General features: G+C 38.1%; 1 protein-coding gene across 5 annotated transcripts in view; it reads left to right on the top strand.

Annotated features, from left to right (window-relative positions):
• Positions 1 to 8,070, top strand: part of USP25 (ubiquitin specific peptidase 25) — a 93,125-nt gene extending 85,055 nt beyond the window's left edge. For all 5 annotated transcript variants that reach the window (XM_068690569.1, XM_068690545.1, XM_068690553.1 and 2 more), the window contains 4 exons: positions 1,223 to 1,302; positions 5,990 to 6,113; positions 6,776 to 6,971; positions 7,475 to 8,070. In XM_068690569.1, coding sequence (XP_068546670.1) covers positions 1,223 to 1,302; positions 5,990 to 6,113; positions 6,776 to 6,971; positions 7,475 to 7,647 — 573 coding nt within the window. In that variant the 3' untranslated portion in view covers positions 7,648 to 8,070. The remainder of the gene's footprint in view (positions 1 to 1,222; positions 1,303 to 5,989; positions 6,114 to 6,775; positions 6,972 to 7,474) is intronic.
• Positions 8,071 to 22,706: the final 14,636 nt, after the last annotated feature.

The following is a 22,706-nucleotide window of genomic DNA, read 5'->3' as shown; positions in this document are numbered from 1 at the left end:
GCAGCTTCCAGTGCACCACTTAAACCTCATTGTTATGCTTGAAAGTCCCAACAGCTTGTTCCGAAGGACTATCTATGGGAGTAATCTTCCCTTCAACAAACCAAGTGAAAAATATTTACTTGTCATTTCTGTTTACCAGGTTTAGGACTTACGGGAAATGCTACTACATTTAAATGCCCTCTCCACGGTGAGGGGAAGGGACTCTCATAGTAAGGTTTCTGTTGCATTTTTTTGGCTGTGCAAGGCTCAGTTTCTTACTATTTTCTGAACGGCCTTGCCACAGAAACCAATACAGTTACACAAGTAGAATAACAATCCTGGACGTAGCTTTAAGTGAGGGGGTGAGGGAGATCTTCTGTTCCCCTGCAGATATATGTCGCCTTTTTAGCTCTTGAGGCAGATATCTTTGGAGAAACTACAAACTTGTATCACAATTTGTCCTGCATAGGGAGTTGTCATTTCATGGAACCTTTTTCATGCTCTTTGTATTGAATCTTTAAGTGGCTATGTATTATGGTATTTTGTCACTTATTTAATCTTTAACGTGCAACTGAAAGTTGGCTGCTAAATGAATGCGAGAAAAACACCTTTCTCCCTTAGAGCATTTTTTCTTGTAAAGTGTATCAGTAGTCACTTTGTATAAAATGGTGATGCAGGAAATAAATGTTGTGCTCCAATATAAACATCTCCATGGTCTGAAGTACTCAACAAGACACTTTGGATTTTTGTCACTTCCAAATAAATGTATTCAGGCTTTTTCTCTTTCTTACACTGAAATTTAAAATTAATTTTAGCGCATAAAATTAATTGCTTTCTAACCCTTTCTGAGTAAATAACTGAGTCTAATATAGGGAAGAAAAGTGGCTATTAGCCTCTTAGTTGTTTTTTTTTTTTTTTTTTTTTGGGGGGGGGGGGGAGAGGAGGCAAGGCACGGACGACACAATTCCCATAATGCTGACTGTGGTTCTCCAAAAATGCCTTGTGTTCTTTTCAATTCAAATGGCAATACATTCTGTTTGAAGAAAAAAAAAATCTCATCTAGAAATATTTTAGGAATTTAAGAATCTTATTTTCATTGTGGGAGGGGGGTTCAGACTGACTTTTCCCACATGCCAGCTTACTAGAATTCCTGATCACTTAATGTAAATGTTCAGCACTTAAGTGTGTAAAATTGTATTTCATGTTTGTGGATGAAATTCTATATACCCTTTCTTATATGCAGAGATGGCATCAAGACTATAGAAATTTCAGGGAAACAACCATGTTTCTCATGGTAGGATTGGAGTTTTTCCAAAAAAAGAGGTAAGTGGTAGTATAGAACTCAAATGTGGTAGAACAATCTGAAGGCAAAATGTAACATTGATAAAGTAAAACAATTATTAAGAATTGTTTAATATATCCTTCATTTTATTTACAATTTACTCAGTTCATTAATTTCTTCAGTCTCACGTTTTCCTCAGTTTCACTCAACTTCTACTTTTAATCTCCATTTCTTTGCACTTTATCAAACAATGGACTCTTTTCAGTGTCCCCACATGCACTTGTATTCCTCATTCTTTCCTACTCTGAGTGCTGTTCAAACATAAAAATCTTTATTCTCTGGCATCACATGTGCACGTATATCTATCTGCTTTTATCAGTAATCACTGCTAGCCAAATCCCTATATTATCTTGTCTTTTTATTGGGATTCCCAGAGAAGCAAAATTTTGCCTCGTGTATTTGTCTGAGCCAAAATTCCACTCATGATGGGCTTTAAAGATCAGGCAAAAAAAAAAAAAAAAAAAAAGAAGAACCTGTTTGAGGAAAATTATCACACGTTATTATCATAGTTATAGCTGATTCTTCTTAGCTCTGTGTGTCAATGTTAATTCATTCCCTTCTCCTTTCTTACCAACCCAGAAACTATATCAAACTGGTGACATTAATGTATTTAATGCATTACAGCAAAAACTTATACTGTGATCAACTACATGTAGCAAGGGTGGAAATAACAGTATAAATGCCTCAAAGCATTTTACAGGAGAGAGTTTTTGAATAAGCATTGTTCAAAACTACCTCTTCTTCCCATCCCCAATCAAGGGTGGGGGGGGGGGGGAGGCACTAGCAGAAAAATATTCAGTAGCTGACATCTGTTGTGTGAAAATTGAACTATCATGTGATAAAAATGTTTAATAGTGAAAAAAATTTGTTGCCAATCGCTGATACTCATACCACAATATGTAGGGGAACCAAATTTAGTTTGTTGACTCTATGTTGTGCAGGAAATTGCTTCATATTTCTCTTTCTTGTCCTGTATGCTCCCAATGAAAAAAAGGTCCAAACAAAAAAGATAATTAAATACTTCTTATCTCTCTTGCAAGCTATGTTTTTATGTAGTGGCTAACAAAATGAGCTCATAACCTTGTTTTTGCACCATGTAATAAATAGTACATTCACTAATACTCTAAATTAGCATATACTACTTCGTTAGTATTGAACAGCTTGTATACAAAGTTTGGTCAGAAGATTGCGTGATTTATTTGAACAAATAATCAGTCTGATATTGCTGGATGCCTTAAAGGGGCAAAAATATCACAGCTATCAGTGTGATACATAGGAATCCTCCTTGATTCCCTTGGAAATTGTGCATGCTCTGAGCTTAAAATTCCTCAAGTACCTTGGCATCGGGACTCCAGGATGGCAGCTTTAATTGGAAAATTGCAGTGTTTTCACTAATCTGCTTCTTACTGTAATATATTCTGATTGGGATCAGGGAGGGAAACACAGGTTTCTCTTTATTCTGAACAGTATTTTTGGTATGGCTACCTAGTTGATTGGCAAAATTAGGATGAGGTATTTTTTACCAAACATCTTCATAATTTAGAAAACAAGCATTTAATGACTAGTCTTAGATTCTTGTGTTGGTAAGAAATTAAAATACAATGTTATCAGACTCATCTAATATCCATTAAGTATAGCGTTCATTCCTTTTGGCAATAAATGCCATTTCATAAATGCTTCAAGTGGTATTTAATACAACGACACAAAGATTAGAGTTGAGCATGCTTAGAGAGTGGGTGAGAATCTGGGTATCCACTGGCTGACTTTAAAGGCATCTATTGCAATTACACTCCTGTGTTTTCCAAATGGCTGAGGTATTTTTTGAAGTTCACATCCTGTACGCTCTAGAGATCAATGCTAATGATCTATGTGGTCATTAGCATTATGGTCATTAGGTCAATGCTAATTTTCAATATTCTGAAAACAAGACTAAATTGATGGACTCTTCCAATCTCCTTTCAATATTCCCTTAACTCTTAAATCATAAAAATGTAACTTTAAAAATATTTATGAAAAAATAGACTTCCATAATTGAAACATGACTGTCATTAACAGGACTGTCTTGAGGCTTTTTTTCAGAAACCTGCTTCCCTCAGTTGACCAACTTTTCTTGTTTTAAATAACACTAATTAATAGCTTGCAGCACTCAGTCTCTAGATGGAGCCAAAAACTGGCCTTTACCCAGTTAGTCTGATTTTCTTACCAGTGCTTTGTGGAGCAAACACAAAATGCAGTTGTAATGCCTTCTACTCCCTTCATGCTGGTAGCTTACATTTAGAGGTCTTGGTGAGCATGGAAGGCTGCACTTGAAGGTTAAGGAAACAACAGGTACTTACTACTTCTGAAAATCACCTGGAGCTTGGTTTTAGCTGAGTACTGAGAAGTCATGCCTACTTTCAGAGTTCAGTCATGATCCTTATGGTGGTTGACAAGGCCTTCTTTTCACAGCAGATGAAGATCTAAAGGGTCTTTAAGGTGTACTTTCTCTGATTGTACTGCAGAGTAGGAATCTGCTATGGATGAGATGAATGTAGTCAGCTAATGAACCTTGGCAGGAGTTTTACTCGCAGTTTATTCTTGTGGCAGTGACTGAACAAACTGTAGACCTCAGCAGTTGGATTTTAAGTTTCTGGAAGCACAGTATGTTTTTTCAGCTTTGGCAGCAGTTCTTTTTTGAAAGCAGCATTAACATTTAGTTTAACCATACCTGTGCTTCCTGCACCTTTTCCAAAGTCTATACCCAGTGAGCTCCATAACTCTGTGAGCAGCTTTACTAATCTTAAATTCAGAGAGATTAAGTTCAGGCTTCATAGACTAGAGCTTAATATGTGCTTTATATGTGAAAAGGTAGCATCCGTTTGCTTAACTTAAATCGTAGTAATATTCCTCAGATGCTCAAGACACAGAAGGCCTCTGAGCTTGGCTTTACAGTAATGATGATTTAAAATGACTTAACGTTGCTGTTAGATAGCACTGTTGCTGGTTCGGGGAACAATCATGCAACTAGAGGACAAAGCAGGAACAGACGGATTAGGAAATAAGGCCGCTGCCAGGAGCAAGTTTCTAATTTGGATCAACTGAGTTGTTGATGCTGTTAATTCAACCTGTGGTTTCACAAGTAACTGAACCAAGAATGGAAAGGGAGAAAAGATCCCACTCCTCTGGCTTTGTATCTTGCAATCCCAGTTCCTTGCGGTAGTATTGTGCAATATGTCCCTGTCCTCCTACATTAACTTTTCTGCTGTCCAGTCACTTGTGTTGGAGGTTACTGCTCTGTAGAGTTTTCATGGACAGGAGAAATGGACTTGAGAAGAGGGCAGTAGGACTTGTTACTTTAATGAAAAATTTTGTATTTTGAGGACAAGAAAGTAGAGACTAGTGACTGTATATATGCAACATATTACTCAAGTAGGAAATATTTAGGATTGCAAGAAACTGTGATGGAATGGCCTTTTCATGGTGGAAAAAATAACTTCACAGTAGATTCTGAAATTCTGGTGTTCGGGTTCATCTTGTTTTTCCAAGCAGAGATATTTGAAGGTAAAGCTTTCAGTAGCCATTGCTATTGCAAGTAACCTTTTCCCTTCTTTTTATGTTGTCTTGTTGGGAGGCCTTATGTAAGTCTTGAGTTTGACTACTTTAGAAAATTCTGACTTGTATTTTTCATGTATCCTATATGCTTTGTGTTCTCACATATAATTTTTAACCACTTCTACTAGTTTGTTGTTTTGGTAGTTTAAGCCCTAACCTTGACCTTCCATTTTTCACTAGGAGTGCATAACGTACTATTCCTCTAACACTCTATTAGAAAACTTCTCTATGTTACTCTAGTTGTTTGAACAAAGTAAGATTTCTAATTGCTTGTTTTTAGGATAGTTGCCTGAACTTTTTTCAGTGTCTGTCTATCATAACTGGCTTTCTGCAAATCAGAGAATTAATGCTTTAAGGTGTTTGCTGAAAATGGTATGCAGCAGTGTGAAGGGAGATTATTAATTGGAGCATCATGAGATCTCTGATTATTAATTATTAGGTTCTTAGATCCTCTGTTACTCATTCTTTACCAATTAAGAATGTATTTATTTTCTGCATTTAGAGTAAAGACAGAAGTGCCAACAGAGTGCTGATATTTCTGATTTTGAAATGCTGTTGTGGCTTCTTCCATCACTTTAGTTTTCGGTAGTCCAGAAAAAATTAACGTTAGTGAGACTAAAAGTTCACAGTTTATTTCTAGAAATAATTTGACGGCTTTAATTCTTATTTGCTAAGGCATAAAATACTATCAAGATAATAGCAGCAGCAGATCAAATCTGATGTGACATAAATGCATGCAGGAAAAAAAAGTTTTCTTGTATACCCAAGGCTAATCCAAAGCCATTTATGAAGTGAGTGAAACAATACAGATTTATTTCAGTGAGCTTTGGATCACACTTCATGTACAAGTGTTCTAACCTGATAATATACCTAATAACCTAATAAAATACATTGTTCTAATGTGCAAAAAGAAGAAAATGTCTATTAAAAAAACAACATAATGAAAAGATGGGTGGGGAGGTGAGGTTTTACATTCAAATGAGTAAGTTACCTATCCTTGAAGAGCACAGTAGTTAACTTGAAACAGGTGGTATCTGGATTTGCATCTAATTATTTTGTTTCTTTACTTTGCTTTAGCTATATGGAAGCCTTGCTCTACCTTATCTATGCTTACCAGAATAACAAAGAACTCTTGTCCAAAGGCCCATACAGAGGGCATGATGAAGAGCTGATATCTCACTACAGACGAGAATGTTTGCTAGTAAGTGAAGGATGAAGTATGTCTCAAAAGTTGGATTTGCTGCATAGCTTTAACAAAATGAGCTAGTAGACAGTGTTGCCATAATTTAAAAACAAAACAAAACCACCTTTCATTAACAAATTAATACTTCGAACTTGTGTAGGAAAAAAAATGAAAGGAAGAAATGTATGTAGTAAGCATTAAAAATGTATTTTTTTGTATAATCAGTTTCTTTATCATTGTAAAAAGTGTGCTTGCTGCCATTGTGTCTGGTCTAAGTAGGAACAGCAGTTGACACTGTTGGTGGGTGAACTTGCAACATCACCCCAGTTAGACAAGGACACAAATATTAGAAAAAAGTTTCCATCAGGAAGTGAATTTTTTTTCCTTGATTGTGACACTTTTTTTTTTAGCAATGGTGAAAAGAGGCAGGAGCAGGTGATAGGACCTCAGTCTTTAAAAAGAGCAGCTGCAAAGGTTCTGTTGGCAGGTATCAATCAAAGTGGCCTGAGGAATAGCAAAAAATCAAATGGTTTAATAGAGTATATTTATTGTTGCTGTGAATGTTAAAGCTCAACTGTTGTTATTGCAAATTTGCCCTAAGAAAATCAAAAACTGCTGCATGGTAAAATGTGAAATGCTGTATACTTAAAGGCTTTCCTTTTTTGTGGTGGTACGTGAAGAAACTAAATGAACATGCTGCAGCACTGTTTGAATCAGGAGATGATCAGGAAGTAAATAATGGCCTGATCATTATGAATGAGCTTATTGTCCCATGTTTGCCATTACTACTGGTGGATGAGATGGAAGAAAAAGATATTGTTGCCGTGGAAGATATGAGAAACCGTTGGTGTTCATATCTTGGACAAGAAATGGAACGTAAGTAATTTATTTATTAAGGTAAAAGGCTCTTAAGTGCTCCTGATTTATTTATTTTTTAGAATGTGTTGGTTTTGATGTCTTGAACTGACCCTACATAATTTGTGTCTTAGTAAAATATTTTGAAATACCCTCACTCTTGAATAATCCTGCACACTTTTAAATGAAGAGAAGTTTTTCCATATGTAATAATGGGGTACTGCAATATTTTCCATATATAGGAATGTCCTTAAAGGAAAGATGTCCTGCTTTATTTTATTTATTTTTTTCAAAGTGGAAAAACATTTATGCTGATAGACCATTTGAAGGGGCATTTATGTTAAGGTCTTGCTAGGAACCAGTATGTCCCAGTAATTCCAAGTAGCACCTGAAGAAAGTGAATTATTCCAAGTAACACCTCCTGTTCCCACCCAGGGATGGGGGAGTTAGTTTGGGGCAGAAAGAGGAAAATTCCACCTGCAGATATAAAAGTTCATGGTTGTTTTTCTTATTTTTATTTGCAGCTAACTTGCAAGAAAAGCTGACAGATTTCCTGCCAAAACTGCTAGATTGTTCTACAGAGATTAAAGGTTTCAATGACCCGCCAAAGTTACCCTCCTACTCCACACATGAACTGTGTGAAAGATATGCCCGAATCATGATGTCACTCAGTCGAACTCCAGCTGATGGAAGATAAATTCTGCAGCCTTCCTGAGCACATTGTATAAACTTTTTTAGTTCTTAAACCTTGCCTTCCTGTCACAGGGTTTGCTTGTTGCTGCTATAGTTTTTAACTTTTTTATTTTAATAACTGCAAAAGAGAAATGACTGTACAAACTTTAGCAAGACTGCAAACAATTAAAGCTGAGAATCGCATGGCGCTCAGTCGTTTCAACCAGAATTGATGCAACATGCAAGTCTGATCATTATGGCAAAACTGCTTTTTTGCCACTTATCTGTTACAGTATTACTTTGCTTTTATCTTAAGATCCTTTACTTTATCAACAGCTGTCTGGATCATTTTGTGACTGCAACTACTTTAAGTGTCCAGTGCTGTGTAAATACATGGTACTCGGTAGCTTGTAAATGAAATGAAAGAATAAAGTTTTATTTATGGCTACTTCTGTGTTTGTAAGCAAATACCTTGTGTATTAGTGTAAATACGGGTATTTTTAGAAGAGAGACAGTATGAGAGACAGTATATTGGTGGGTAACTCAATTTTGTAGACAAGATTCTTCAGGATTTATGGCCAGTTTAGTTGCAGGTAGTCAAAGATTACTGTATGTGAATATATTGAATACCTGTCACGGTATTATACACTGTTTTTTTTTTGTATATTCTTTTCTGATCTGTGTGATACTGCACCTGAACACTTTGGCCTGTGTGTGGCCATGCCACATCTGTACTGATGGCAAGGACTGGCTTCTGAAGCAAAACAAAAAATGGCACCTTCCTTTTCTTCTTAGAGAAAAAAATGAAAAAAAAAAAAACAAAACTATTTTCAGTAGAACTATGACAACTGCTGTGCAAAATTTTTAGAAATTCATTTGAATAGAGAAAATACAGGTTTTGAAAAAACGGACTTTGTGAATCTTAGGGGTTAATTAAGGGGTTGGTTATTTTTAATTGGTATTTTAGTTATGTAAGTGACCAGAAATAAAACCTTTCATTAATTCCTTACTTGAAATGGGTTGCTGTTGTTGCAACAAAGTATCTCTGAAACCTTATGTGTGTCCTAGTTAAATTTCTGTCAGAAGTGAAAGAAAGGATCTACAGGGCTTGTTTTGTAGAACTCAAATACTGTCTGGTTTTAATGAAGAAATTTAATTGTTTTGTGGAAAAAGAAATGTAATGTGTCCTTAAGTAATTCTGTTACCTGACACTATTTTGATTCCTATTCTTTATAGAGAACATTTTGTATTAGAATAGTAAAATATGTGAATATTTGTTTGTATGTTTTCTTGGAGCAGCACTCAACTTCTTATTATAGGCTTTCAAGTGGATAATATTTTAATTTCTGCTAACAAAATAACACAGAGGGAAAGATGGATTGAATTCAGACCACCTAGAGGTGTAGTGGGAATAAATGTAGGCATCTCACATGCAGGAAGAAGCTGAGTTCACTTTCAGCATGTGTCAGTCTTGAAATTTGTTCTCTCTTGAGATACACTGGATTGTATATAAAGTAAATAGAATGTGGGCTTCACTTTAAAGTTTTTTTTTTCAGGGGTAATTTCCTATTTTAGTGCAGTACTACTCAGGAGCCTTTTCTTTTTTAGGTATGAGTATGTCTATGAAATTTGACCTTTCATGGAAAAAGATACACATATTATGAAAAGGATGAAGATGCATTTTAAAGTATTTCACATTTTGCATCTGTTGCATTTCCATAGAATCTGAATAATATGCTTACTTAGCATTGTATGTTTTTAAACAAGGTTTGGAACAGATTAAATTTGTCCTTTGCCTTTTTAAGCAATGGTAAAAAAACAAAAGTGAAAGAGGACTTTTATTTCTTTATTGCTAACAGGTTTTGAATTTGAATGTTTGTGAAAAATTTTAAGGAAAGCTCCTCTCTAACCCTACAGGAACTTGTTAACCTCAGCATCTGTTTAATCTCCCATGACAAACACAGGAGAAAAGGCACTCTTTCTAAGGTAAAAAAAGGTAGAAAATATTTCACTTGGGAAGAATATCTAAGGTATTTAAATTATAAAGATGTAAACAAGGACAAGATGATTATTATTATTATTTAGTTTCAGCTTTTTCAGTTTCTTAGCAAGCAAAAATAATTAATTGTAGGTCATAATACACAAGATAAATATGTATTAATTTTCTAATGACCAGTTTTGAGTAGAATTGAGAAGATCTGTCCAGTAGAGAAGAAGTAAATATATATGTATTTTACTATTTTAATATCTCTTAAGTATTCTGTATGAATCTAAACATTCAGCTAAGGTACTATATTGTATTAAAAGTACTTATTAAGGTACTATATTGTATTAAAAGGTTGCTTCTTTCACTAAAATAAGAGAGCTTGGATTCACAACGCCTAGCACAACTGTTAAAGGTACCAGGAACTAAATGCAAGGGTATTGTTTTTTCCAGATTTTGCTCCATAAAGTGGAGGACCCTGAAGACACTGCAGTCTTTGTTATGTACCTTTTTGTTTTTCCTCACTCATGTGACTTCTTTTTAGGTGACCTGTAATATTGCTGCACTTCCATTTTTGGTAATTGGAAATCTCATTGTTTATAGTTAAAGCTGTGATTGCAGATGTTAGCTCCAGCCTAGAAGACCACGAGCAACAGGAGAATTAACGTGAACAAAGAGGACTGATGGAGTGAATATGTATTTGTTAGAAATGATCATCTTGAAATCACTCCAGACACAAGGGTATAGACTAGTAGACAGAGTCACCACAGCTTTGAGGACAGATGTACTCCAACTGCAGTGAATGACTGATACAATGAACAGATTTGCTCTAGAAAGTGTGAGGTATGAGCACAGTCAAAAGCATATGTTTCACATTCAAACATTTAGAAAACAAAACAAAACAAAAAACAACTGATAATGTCTGTATTACACCTAAATATCTTTCAGATTATTTTAGGCTACTCTGACATGCATGTGAAAACTGCTGCTCCAGAAAAGTACCTGATGTGAACAGTAGCACACAGGAAAGTCTGATATTGTCCAAAGAGTAAAAAAAAAAAAAATAATTGTAAAGACAGATGATGGTGGTTGTTCATATTCTTCCTTTTGTTTCTTTTCCCTCAAAATACAGTGAATCCAAATGTTTGTGGGGGGCCTTATATAAACAAAAGTTAAGAATGTTGTTGAAAGAGTGTACCACTATATTATATACTGTACCAAGTATATAATAAATTGACTAATTTATGCAGCCTTTCCTAACATGTATTTACATACATCTTTTAAATATACTTTTTTTTTTTTTGTCTAGAATGATTAAAAAAAGAGGGGAGGGAGGGGAGTACCAGTCATGGCATTGCTCCTTGAATGGAGATTAATAGATACATAAAAGCTCTTATCCAAAGGGGTCTTTTAGCAAAATGTGATAGGTGAACTTCCCTTTTGAGTTCTTTCAAACAAAACAGAATTCTTTTGCTTGTGAATGATATCCAGTTTTCCTTTATGCATTATGTCCCTGAAGACCTTTTGAAATCCAAGGCTTGATGGATGAGCTTCTAACTGAAAACACTCTAATTCATGAGGATCATTACGAATTAAGATTGTTATAAGGATCGTTGCCTCTTTGTAGGCAAACGAACAGTGTCGGTATTCATCTAATTGTTTTTCCCTCAGCAGAACCTTCCTGCTTGGTTTAGCTCTTTTATTTCAGTTTTGATTCTTATGGGAGCCAAGCCAAAAAGCTTTGGCAAACATATGCTTCTTTTTTTTTTTCCTTCCTAATTCCAATCATTGCTACTGAACATGTGTACTCCAACTTTACTGTCATGCCTTTAAAATCTTGAATTTTGTTAGGAACTTCTTTCTCTGTTAAGATCTTCCCTGTAGACGGAGACTCTCGCTCCCAGAAATGGCTTCTTGAGGCAGTACTTGGTGAGAACAGCCTGACTTTTTTCCTGGTGACTAGGATCAACCCAAGTCCCCTTCTCACAGGCTGGGAAATAAGCAGTGAGACAGGCTTTTATGTTCACTGCTTGGATTCATTATCAATATGAAGGGTAAAGCTCATCCTGCGTCTCTCCCTTCATATCTTAATTGAAGTATCTCTCAGATAAAGGTTTTGGCTCCATGTCACTTTCATCCTTGTTTTAATTTTTTTTTCCCCCCTCCTGCCCTGATGCTGCCTGTTTAAGTCAGTGGCATATCCACGTCCCAGGATTTCTAGTTTGGTTAGTTTTTACTTTTACATTACCTTGTATAGCCACCATACCTTTGTTACCAGGTAGAACCAGTGGTATGCAACCAGGATTTTTCTGCTTTCATTTCTGCGGCTTCTGGTTCCACCTGCATGTCAGTGTAAACTCTTCGTGAGTGTAAACTCATTTCCCCTCTACAGGTACCTGAGTTCTTTCCTTGGGACTGCTCTGGTGTGTATGTATGTGCAGGATCTCTAGGTAAAATGCCCCAGTCCGCACATGTATCTTCTGTAACACTTGGTATTTGAGAGGCTGAGTGTTTTAGCAGTGTGAGGGAGTTATCATAGTACTATATCCAGGTTCATGAAGGTTGTAGATGCTGTGGCTAACATTGAATTTGATCTTCATGCTTTGCCTAAAGCGCTTAAAATTGTAGTCAAGCTTTGGCAAAAAGCTGCTCTTTCTTGCTGTGCGGGTTTTAGCTGGTATCCACATATTCCCTACCCTATGTGCATTCTGTATCCAGGTATATCCTATTGCTTTAAGAGATTTTTTTTCCTCATTTTTTTTTTTGTGTTAAAGTTCTTTGAATCCATTTGTATTTCATGATCATGTAATCAACATGAACAAAACAGTAATTGCTATAGGCTTCCTTCAAGGAACAAAATGTGTATTTTGTTTGTGACATTAATCTGTGTGGGGAGTGGTGCTGTTTTCTGGGGAGGGAGCGTGTATGTGTGTGTGTTCTTTTTTTTTTTTTTTTTCTATAGATAATATGGGATTATAAATCGGAGGGAATTACTATATAAACATAATAAATTTATATGGATTAGGACAAAAACTTTTTGTTGTGTAACAAGTTCTAAGAAAAATAATTCAGAGTTAAGTAATGCAGTTTGAAAAAGCTCATGTTTTCTCAGGGGAGAGATTAGGGAGTTAGGTTTTTGAAAGAAACCTTTATCTATGTAACTGGAAATCTTATAAATTCTAATAGCCCAGCATAATTTATTCTTGTAATCTGTTTAGGAAGCTTTTTTGGAAAGTTTTTTTTTTTTTTTTTTTTTTTTTTTTAAGTTTTGCATTTCATGAAGCAGATAGTTTACAAAAATAAATAAATAAAATGAGAGGGAAAAAAAGAAAATAAACATAACTTCCCCCAAAATATATATATATATATATATATATATATATATATATATATATATATTTATTTAAATTTTTGAGGGAGAGATTATTTTTGGTATTCTGAGTTGAGTTTGGATGGTCAAAAGTCTTATCTCCTTCCTTCCATGCCCATGGTTTATGTTTAACAAGTAAGTTCTGCTTTGGAATGTGTACCATCACCCCTTGAATTTCTGAAGGAGAATTTGTTACCTTCAAAACCTTTGAATTTGAGATTAAGACCTGCTCCACTGTATTTGGCACAGACAAGTGTTCCATTTCCAGCTGATGGCGACTGTAGTTTGTCGGGGTGGTTGTTGCAAGGTACACAGAATACTTTGCACTTCATTGGCCATCTCTTGGATGGAGTCCTCAGTGTACTTTGCATATGAAGATTTGTGTTACTGTGTTTTAAGAACTGAGTCATCATTGTCGCCCCACCCTCTCCCCCCCATTTTTGGTCCAGTGAATTTCAGTTATTCAAATGCACTGGGCAACTAAAATCGTACTGCTATCATTACCTTTGCCACTGGATGCTGGGATATCTGTGTTTCTAGGCTTCTTAAAATACTTCAGTCGTTTATGCTCTGTAAAATTGTCTAACTGAAATGGAAAGTGATGGGTCTAATTTTATGCACGTCATAGTTGACAGAGAAGAGCCATAATGATGTTTTCTAATTAGTAACAATGTAAAATTAAATATTTCTTTTTCCCTTGACACAGTGCCCAACGAGATTTGGAAAGCTGAGTATCTTTTCTAAGAAATAGAAGCTACTAGGTAAATCTGGCAAGTTTTAAGGCTGGCCGTAATCTCTTAGGGACAACAGATTGCATAGATAAGATGTTTATTCTTCTGTCTTTGTTCTTGAAGTAGGCTAAAAATGTTCACTGAAAAGTTTTAAGATGTATTTTTATCTGCTCTGTAGTAATTTTATGAGTATTTTTGCTTTATATATTTATTTGCTTTAAAGAGGCTTGTTTTGTAACATAAATGATGTCAGTTCTTGGTTATAAGTGGAAAAAAAAAAGTATAAAGAGTTCAGGCAGCTGTTGTCTATCAGAGGTTCAGTTAAGTTGAAAAACTTTGCTGTTACCTCCATTTTACTCACGTGGTAATTATTTCCCCTCTCCTACTCAACCAAAACGCTTGCGAAACAAAGTAATGGACTCATGGCAGACTATAATGTTCCTCTTTTGGGTAAGAAAGCAGTTGTTTGACATACATGTAGTCTTACAAGAGGTCTGTCTAACTTAGCCACCGAAGAATGGTAAGCTCTGGCTAAGAGAAGCTTTTAACATTGTTAGTTTAAGCTAGTCTGTTTTATTTCTGCTATTAAGACTGAGTTTGGTTTTAAATTGTATGCTAATTAATATTAATGCTATTTACAAGTCTTCTACAAAAGGGTGCTGTACAAAGAATTTATAAAATGAAGTGCCAGACTATGAACAAATACTGATGGTTCCCAAGTGCTATAATCTAGAACATCTTTCCAGAGTGGAAGTATTGTGGAGTTTCATCCCAGCAGAGATCAGAAAAGAAATCAGAAATTCTGAGGTGGATAAAAAGAAATTATCCACCACAGAAACACTCAAATGTGTGAATGAACAAATATTCCTTCAGGATTTCTGCAGAGTGGGAGAGAGTGGAGGCTGCTACATTCTCTCATCTTGCATTTGATCAACCTCATGCCCTTTGTGCAGAAGATATCTCAGTGATGTAGGCAAAGCTGGATTTTGCTGTGAGAGGGGGAGGAGGAGGGCTCCATTCTGTAGAAGGAGAGAAAATGGGCATGTTCTAGACAGGAGTCAGGCGTGCCATTTCAGGGAGTGGGAATAATGCCAGTAGCTGAAAGAAGCCCCCTCTTTTCTTAGGAATCGCTGTCCATACACCATCCACCTCCTCTCTTCCCCTGCATCACCAGCAGGATGGCAATTCCGTGGCCAGAGTGCTGGCAAAGTGAGCGCAGTGCTGATGAGCCTATCTACCAGCAGCCTGCATCTTTGGCTGAGTGCCTGCTTTGCTCCTCTCCTTAGCGTCCTACCTAGAAACTTACTTCTCCCCCTTTTTAAATCCCTTCTGAGGCTTTCTTTTCTAGCATACTAGCCCTGTCAGATAAGGGATGTTCTTTCTTCCTAAATAGTGAAGCAGAGGATTCTATATTAAACTTGAATCCAGCTTGCTGAGTAATCTCAGATATGCTGTAGTTCTGACTGACTCATGGCAATTTGTCCTTCCTTCAAATTGTATAGCACTTTCAGATTCCATCAGCTATATTTCAGGTTGCTGATGAAGAGACCTTTGAGGGACCCAAATCCTTCCCCTCCCTTCACCAGCAATGCTTCCCCTGGAAAGTTAGCTCCCAGTTACAAAAAACACGTGCCATGATTCCACAAAAAACTTCTCTGGAAGGCACCATCAACTCTCAGTCTTACAGCCTTCTCAGGCAGAGTTACGAGCCACAAGACTGTGACGGGACAGTGCTTCTGGAGGTCCATGCTCCCCCTCGTTAGGTGGTAGTGGGGCTCCCTGCGCAACCTCGGTCAGTCAGACCTGCAGTAGGCTCTCTGACCGGAGCACGATGTGCTGTCGTGCAGTAGTTGTCACGGCTCTCCAGGCCAGCAGCAGACGTCCCAACAGCATACACAGAAGAGTTGAGCAGGACACTATCATGTTGCACATAGGAAGCTACTTCTATGTGGTAAGTCCCAGAGTTACACGTTTCAGCGTTAAGGTGGGCTTACACCAGAGACAGATGAATGCTGATATTAAAATGACTGAAGACAAACTTCAAATGAACACTGATACATGAAACTGAAATATTTTGTTTTCCAAAAAACCTTACATGGCAGCAGCCTGACAGCGAGGAGTACGATGCAATTTATCTGAAGGTTCCTATTCAGTTTTGACCAAACTTTCACATACTATGGTATTTTAAAATTTTCTGTTTCTTATCTTAAATTGTCTGTTTCCATAAACTAGAAATCTGGAAGTTTTTTTGCACAGTGCTCAGTGACAATCTGTGTATAGATACATAAATATATTTAATAGTACTTTCCTGTTGAGCTTTTCAGCTGACCTATATAGCAAGTCATTTAAAATGATTGAATTAATTTGGGTAGCTTTCCTTTGAGTGTATAAATCACGCATATTATTTGCAGTGTTGTCATGTTGCAGATTTTACAGTGCTGGTGTTTTTTGTCTGGACTAGCTTGGTTTACTTTGACGCCTGTTGTGCTTTCGATGTTGTATTTTCTAGAGAGCCTATACGCGATCACACCAGACATATTTTCTCAGGGACAGAGGGACGCTGAGGCCTGGAGTGCACCGGTGCAGCTCTCAGTTAAAGCCGTGAATGCTTTCCACAGAGACCGAGACTGCCGCTTATCTGTGTTTTTAACGCCGGGGGAAAAAGACCCCGAAATATTGTCAGCTTCTTCCGTCTGTTGGAGGTGTACAAGCAGCAGAGTGTGGCTTTGGGCGAGGAGAAAGCCCAGACCGACGGCTGGCGGCCCTCAGGCTGAGCCCCTGTGCAGCCGTGAGGCGGCGTGCAGGCAGCAGCAGCCCGGCCCTGCGCCTCGGGGCCCGGCCCAGGCCCGGCCCAGCCCCAGGCGGCCCGGGCAGCTCCCGCCGCCCGTCTGCGGGCCGGGGCCGCCCCCTGCTGGCCGCCCGCCGGCAGCGGGGCTCGGCTCCCGTCCAGCCGAGGCCTCGCTGGCCGGCCCCCTGCCTCCTGCTGCGGTGCGCGGAGGCTGTGGAGCTGCTGGGGGCGTTAGAAGCCGCCTGACTGCCTACATGAAAACCAGACACATGGTTTTTCAGTCACTTTTTTTTTTTTTTTTTGAGGTCGCATAGACATTATCGTGTTTTGGCATTTCCCACCTGCCTCTTGCCATTGCAAGAGAAAATAATGTTGCGGTTTTTGCTGCTGCCTCCGTGCGAATCAAAATGCCTTCCTTTTCTTTCTCCCTTCCTAGCCTGGGTTAGAAGTAAGGAGCAGACCTTAACATCAAGCCTCCAGTGGTTAGCTGTGGTACGGCAGGCAGGTGGTTCGGTGGGTTGTTCTGCTTGCTGTGCTAATGTTGCCACTCACACTGAACAGCTTTGGGATTGTAAAATGGCTGGTGATTGGGAGCGGCGGCTGGTCCCTGTGCTCTGAAATGCACCTTTCGGTTTGTACCGATAACATGGCCTCAGCAGGATCCATGGGCGTCCAGGAGCATCCCCGGGAACCTGGTGGGGCTCTCTGGGACCCTGGGGTGTCCACGAACAAGAGAATCAAGGACAGCTTAAAAGGTGTTTAAAAGGTGTTTAAAAGGTGTTTAAAAGGAATCTGACATATTGTGAACTTAATCTTTCTACCTTGGGGCTGTGTGCTAATAACGGGTTCAGGATATCCATGCTTTTGGGAACTTTAGTGGAGTTTTCTTTATGTTTTTGTGAAAATAGTTATTTCAGCTATTTTTTTTATTATTATTATTATTATGGATATTGATGTGTAGCAAGAAAGAGAAGGAACAGGGACAGGGACACCCATGGGACAGGGTTTCCAGGAATGCCCAGATCCATTTACCAATTAGCTAGTGGTGTAGTAACTAACAGGTTTCTCACCTGTTTGGAAATACATACGTGTGAAGAAGCAATAGTGAACTCAACCTGACTTGGTCAAAGTCACAAAGGAAGAATTCCACAGAGGTATCGGACTGAAGAAAATAACAATCGCTGTCTGTAATTTTGGGCACTGTATTTTAACTGCCACTGTTCCTAGCAAAGCAGGTAATTTTGGCCCAAGATGCAAAGGCGGCTGCTCCAAAAATGGCAATTTTGCCCCTGTTCTAGTATGTATGGTATTGTCCCCTACTCATCCCCTACTGACTGATGTGTCAGCATCCCACCTGGTACACCAGCTCTGCAGCTTGAGCTCTTCTGCTGTATTTGAACTTGCTGTGAATGTGGTCTCTTTGCTGTGCCTACCTGAAAACAGGTGATCAGCAATCTGCAGCAACCTATCTGGTGCCTAAGTAAAAAGTGAAGATGAGATTAATCTTTATTGCATTCACCTTGTTTGAGATTAAGTAGGCAGACCAAAGATTACTTTAGCTAATTAGACTTTCTAATTGGATTTTAAAAGTTATTAACCTTTTAAATAGGCTCTCCGGAGTGGTAAGTCAGCATGCACTGAGCTAATTTCCAGCCAGCTTTAGTTCCATTTGCAGGGCTGCCAAGCTGGGGGCAGGCAAGGGCCACTTGCTGATGAAGGGAGCGCAGGAAAAGAGTGAGGGGCTCTGCTCTGCTGTGGCCAGAGGTGCAGAAGAGCACCTCTGGCTGCTAGCACATGAGTTCAGGTGCTCAGCGTGTAATGCTGGGCTGGGTACGTTCCCAAAAAGCCTTCTGCCTTACCTTCTGCATCACTGACCACTAATGAAACTAGCAAGGGTTTTATCAGCAGCGTGAATGGAGAAAGAAAACTCTTCCCAAAGAGTTTTTCTGTCCTCTGACTCTGTTTTGCCTTTGTGCTTGCCATTCCTGTGGCACACGTTGCATGTTTCTTCATCCCGCAGACAATGAAGAGTTCCTTTTACACAAAACCCTGTGAGCTGCACGTTACAGAGAAGTGAAAATGAAAAATTGTGTCAGGGACAAAAGTTATAGAGCGGAGCCCTGTTATTTGCTGGACCTATTGGGAGGTACATCTAGTCACTTTTTATTTTTGGACTAGGACTGCTGGCAACTTTTTCGTTTTTGATGAAGGTAAGCTGTGCTCAATGTTTGCTTCTCTTTGTTACTCAATCCCACATGTTCAAGACCAGAAGAGTACTGCAAATGATGACTGTAACAACATGGTAGGGAACCTGGGGTATTTAGATGTACTCATAGTTAAAAGCATAAAGATGGATGGATTTGGGTCTGCTGCAGCACATGTACAAGAGCTTTCCTGTGAGCGTTTCCCCTCTCCATGTGTGCTTTAGGATTTCTGAAATTTTTTCTTCCCTTAACTTTTCAGTGTATCAGGTCATATGGGCAGGAAAGAATGTACATGCTTGTTTACTGAAATTTGCCCTATTAAATAGCAGCCAAGTTTACAGTGCAAAATCTCTCTGATAGTCAGTTTTTTATTATATCAACGTGAAGTTTAAAAAAGACACCAAAGGAATGAAACTCTCAAGACCTGGACTGCCGCGTTTTTCTTTCTTGCTGTAATAAAATATTCTTCCCCTGCTTGCAAGTCACAGCACTCTGTGAGAGCTGCAGAGTGGAGGCCAGCACTGGACCATTTGTGGTGTCAGAGCGGAAGAGAGCTATTTGATGGGTTTTGTTAACGCAGCAGCTGCTTTGTGCTTGCTGTTTCCCCTCCTGCTTTCTTGACTGAAGATGTTCTTTTACCTGCTCCACGGAGCTCTGCCTTTCTCCCTCGGCCGTGTCACACTGCGAATTGCTGGCACCACATCACGTGGCTGTCAGCCTGGTGACGATGGACTTCTGTCACTTTGCACATGGGAAGCTCAAGGGCTGACAACTATCCTCAGCTGCCAGCACGCTCTATCAAAACCTTGGCACTGAACAGAAGGAAATATGCCATACTTCTGGCACTGAGCTTTTCCCATAGTTCCACTTCCAAATGCTTTGCTGAAAAGGAGCAGTAGCTTCCTTTGGTTGCTCATTACCAAACACTCAGGGAGTTTGCCGAAAGTGAAAGATGGAGTTGGTGCCTGCAGTTATAGAATCACAGAATCATTAACGTTTGAAGAGACCTCCAAGATCATCTGGTCCAACCATACCCTACCACCAATGTCACCCACTAAAGGAGTATTTACAGTGCTCAGAAAAGTGAGATTTGTGGCAAGAAAAAAGTGGCATTTCTTGTAAACTCCAAACAGCACTTTACCTTTCCTTACACTACCACTATATATATGCATGCGTTGTTACAGAATGGAAGTGCAGTAATTTATTTATTTTTTTGTGTTGTCAAGCTGTTTCTAGACTGCTATGAGATGTCTGTACTGATTCCTTGTATTGTGTGGTGGAAATAACCCCGTGCAGCACCATCCCCACTTTGTGTGTCAAGGCATATTCTGTGTGGTTTGTTCAGCAAAGTTTAAGCTGTAATGGAAACATTCAGTGGGAACATGTAGTGTACCCTGCATAGTCTAGAATTACATACACTTGGAAAAATCTTAATGGGATATGATGTAATGAAGGGCTATGAAGGTATGAAACATGGATTCCCACTCTCTTATTCCTGCTCTAAAAGGCTGATTGTATATTGCCTGGAAACATGCTTTCAGCTTCAAAGATGGAAGTATCATCTGTCACAGTTCATGAGCATGCCTCCCTGAGCAAATACAGCCCTTGGGCTGTTGGACCTGACACTTGTGGCAGGGAGGGGCACAAAATTTGAAGATGTATAGTCTCATTGTCACCTGCTGGGTAGCGCAAACACGTGCATTTGAAACCCCACCAGTTGAGGAGGAAAGTTCTGCTGTTAGACAGTGTCCTAACATCATTAGCAATAAAAGTGAATGGTTACCTCAACATCTTCTAGTTATGTCTAGATGTGTCCTCCCAAGTGTACAGAAAAGAAGCTGAGCAAAAATAAAGAAAAAATAATGTTAGGCCACTTGTTTGAAGAATTCATTTCTGATTGGGACAGTGAATCTTACTTCTAGAACCATGAAGCTTCTACATAAACTAGAAAAAAGCCTAAGAGATGTCAAAAATAAGTCCTGATTGTGCACCATCAAGCCACTCTTTGTCTGTTCCTCCTACAGATTAGACAAAATAATTGCTGTCCATAGTCTGGGATTCGCCACAAAATGTGTGTGTGTGTGTTCTGATTCTTCCTCTACAAAGGAGAAAATAGAATATACTGCATGCTTAGCTAAAGACAAAAACCTGCAAACTTTCATTTTAAGAATTCTGGATGGCTGTAAGTTACTGTAGGATCAGATTTTTTTGCAAAGACTTGTTGGTTCCATCTTAAAAGCTGGTAATCAACACGTTTATGTCTGGAGATACTTGTGGCTTTGAAAATATGCAAACTTAAAATGATTTAAATATTTTTGTTTTGTTTTTTTCTGAATATTAAGTATTCTTAAAAATCACTTTGAAAAATAACAAAGAAAATTAAAAGCATAAAAGAAACTGAGAAATTTATATAATTACTGTTGAAATCCAAGTTTGTACGTTTTGGAAGGCTGTGTGGAACAGAATCACATTTCAGAGTGTTGCTTAGCCCTCAGTATCTGATATACTCACAGTCCAAGAAGAACTCTGTTCTTCTCTTGGATAACATTATCATCTTATAGGTAATATGAAAGGAAACGTTATTGAAAACGTAGTTTTAAGTAGTAACATTAAATAACATTAACATTAGTTTTAGAATAACTGAGATGTAAAAATCAATTAAAACTTAGTTTTTATTATGCCAATGTTAAAATTATTGGAATGTGGGCACTGTAAGAAGTTGCTGAGCTATTAGCTATTTTTGTGAAAAAAAAAAAAAGAATTTTCAGCCAAGCTTTTTATTTTTGGTAAAAACTAAAGATAAAGGTGAGACTTAAAGTGTCGGTTTTAGCTTCTAGTTTGTGCCTTCTTCCCTTAGCCAGAGCCTTTGTGTGTCCCCAGTGAACTGCAGGATTTCAGTGACCCGAATTGTTTTGTGCATGGCTTGTTGTATCACTACCGTAGATCACTGTTTGCATAAACAGCAGCAGCAGCTTGGATACCAGTGCAAAACAGCCTTGTTGAAATGACCATTTGTTGACAACTGCTTCTGGGATCCAGCTTTTAGTCCTTATTTAGTTGTACTTCTCTCCTCCTGAAGGACAGGGAAAAGAGAAAGAATAAAAGTTGGCTGTCATCACCGGTGTCAGAACTAGCTGCAGGACTAAAAGGAGCCATAGCAGGTCAAACCACCATGCAAACTCCTCGTGGGAGTAGGTGGTGTAAAAGAATGCAGACAACCTGTCCCCTGCGATCTTTTAATAATGATTATAACAGTAATAACAATGATAATAATTTCAATTCCTTCTCTGTCAGTATCTTACTTTAGAAAGTAGTTTTGACTGTGCTACTGATATTTCCTCCTATAGTTTCAGAGTTTAATGCCTTTTTTGATTTCAACATGGAGGAGAAGAGCTCTGTCTTAGGAATCCCAGTTCTGGAAATCCCATCATCTCCATAATGAATCATGGAAGGCAGAGAACAACATGGCACATATATGTAAAATGTGATTTGATTTTCCCTCCTCTATTGCAGCCCCAACAGCTTTTTTTGAAATCCTATTTAGCAATTTGAGGAAAAGTCTTAAGGGCCAGAACAATTCAAGTATAAGGTAAAAAGTGTGTATAGAAAGAGTATCATATTTAGGAAGATATTTAACAAGAACAATATGAAGCTATGCAGATATTACTGCAATTTTTTTCCATAACTGGCATTCTATACTGGTTGTATGTTGTGTAAGTAACATTAAAATTTATTTTTAGAAAATAACATTAGAAAATATTATCCTAGTTTCAGAAGTGAATGAAGCACTTTGGCTTTTATATCTCATTGCTGGAAAAAAACATCTAGGGTGCTGAAGTTAACTGTGGAGAAATTGAGTAAAGATAAGATGTTCGGAGCTGATTGTTTTTTCTTTTTTTTTCCCTAAGTTGATCATCTGCTGTGAAGTTCTCCATAGTCAGAGTGCTTCTGTGAAGAGGACCCTGATTTCTATTTGGCTTAGGTATTTAAATGCTATGTAAGAAATG

The sequence above is a fragment of the Anas acuta genome, chromosome 1 (assembly GCF_963932015.1).
Source record: "Anas acuta chromosome 1, bAnaAcu1.1, whole genome shotgun sequence".
Classification (NCBI taxonomy): Eukaryota; Metazoa; Chordata; class Aves; order Anseriformes; family Anatidae; genus Anas; species Anas acuta.
This window is presented reverse-complemented; position numbering and strand designations above follow the sequence as displayed.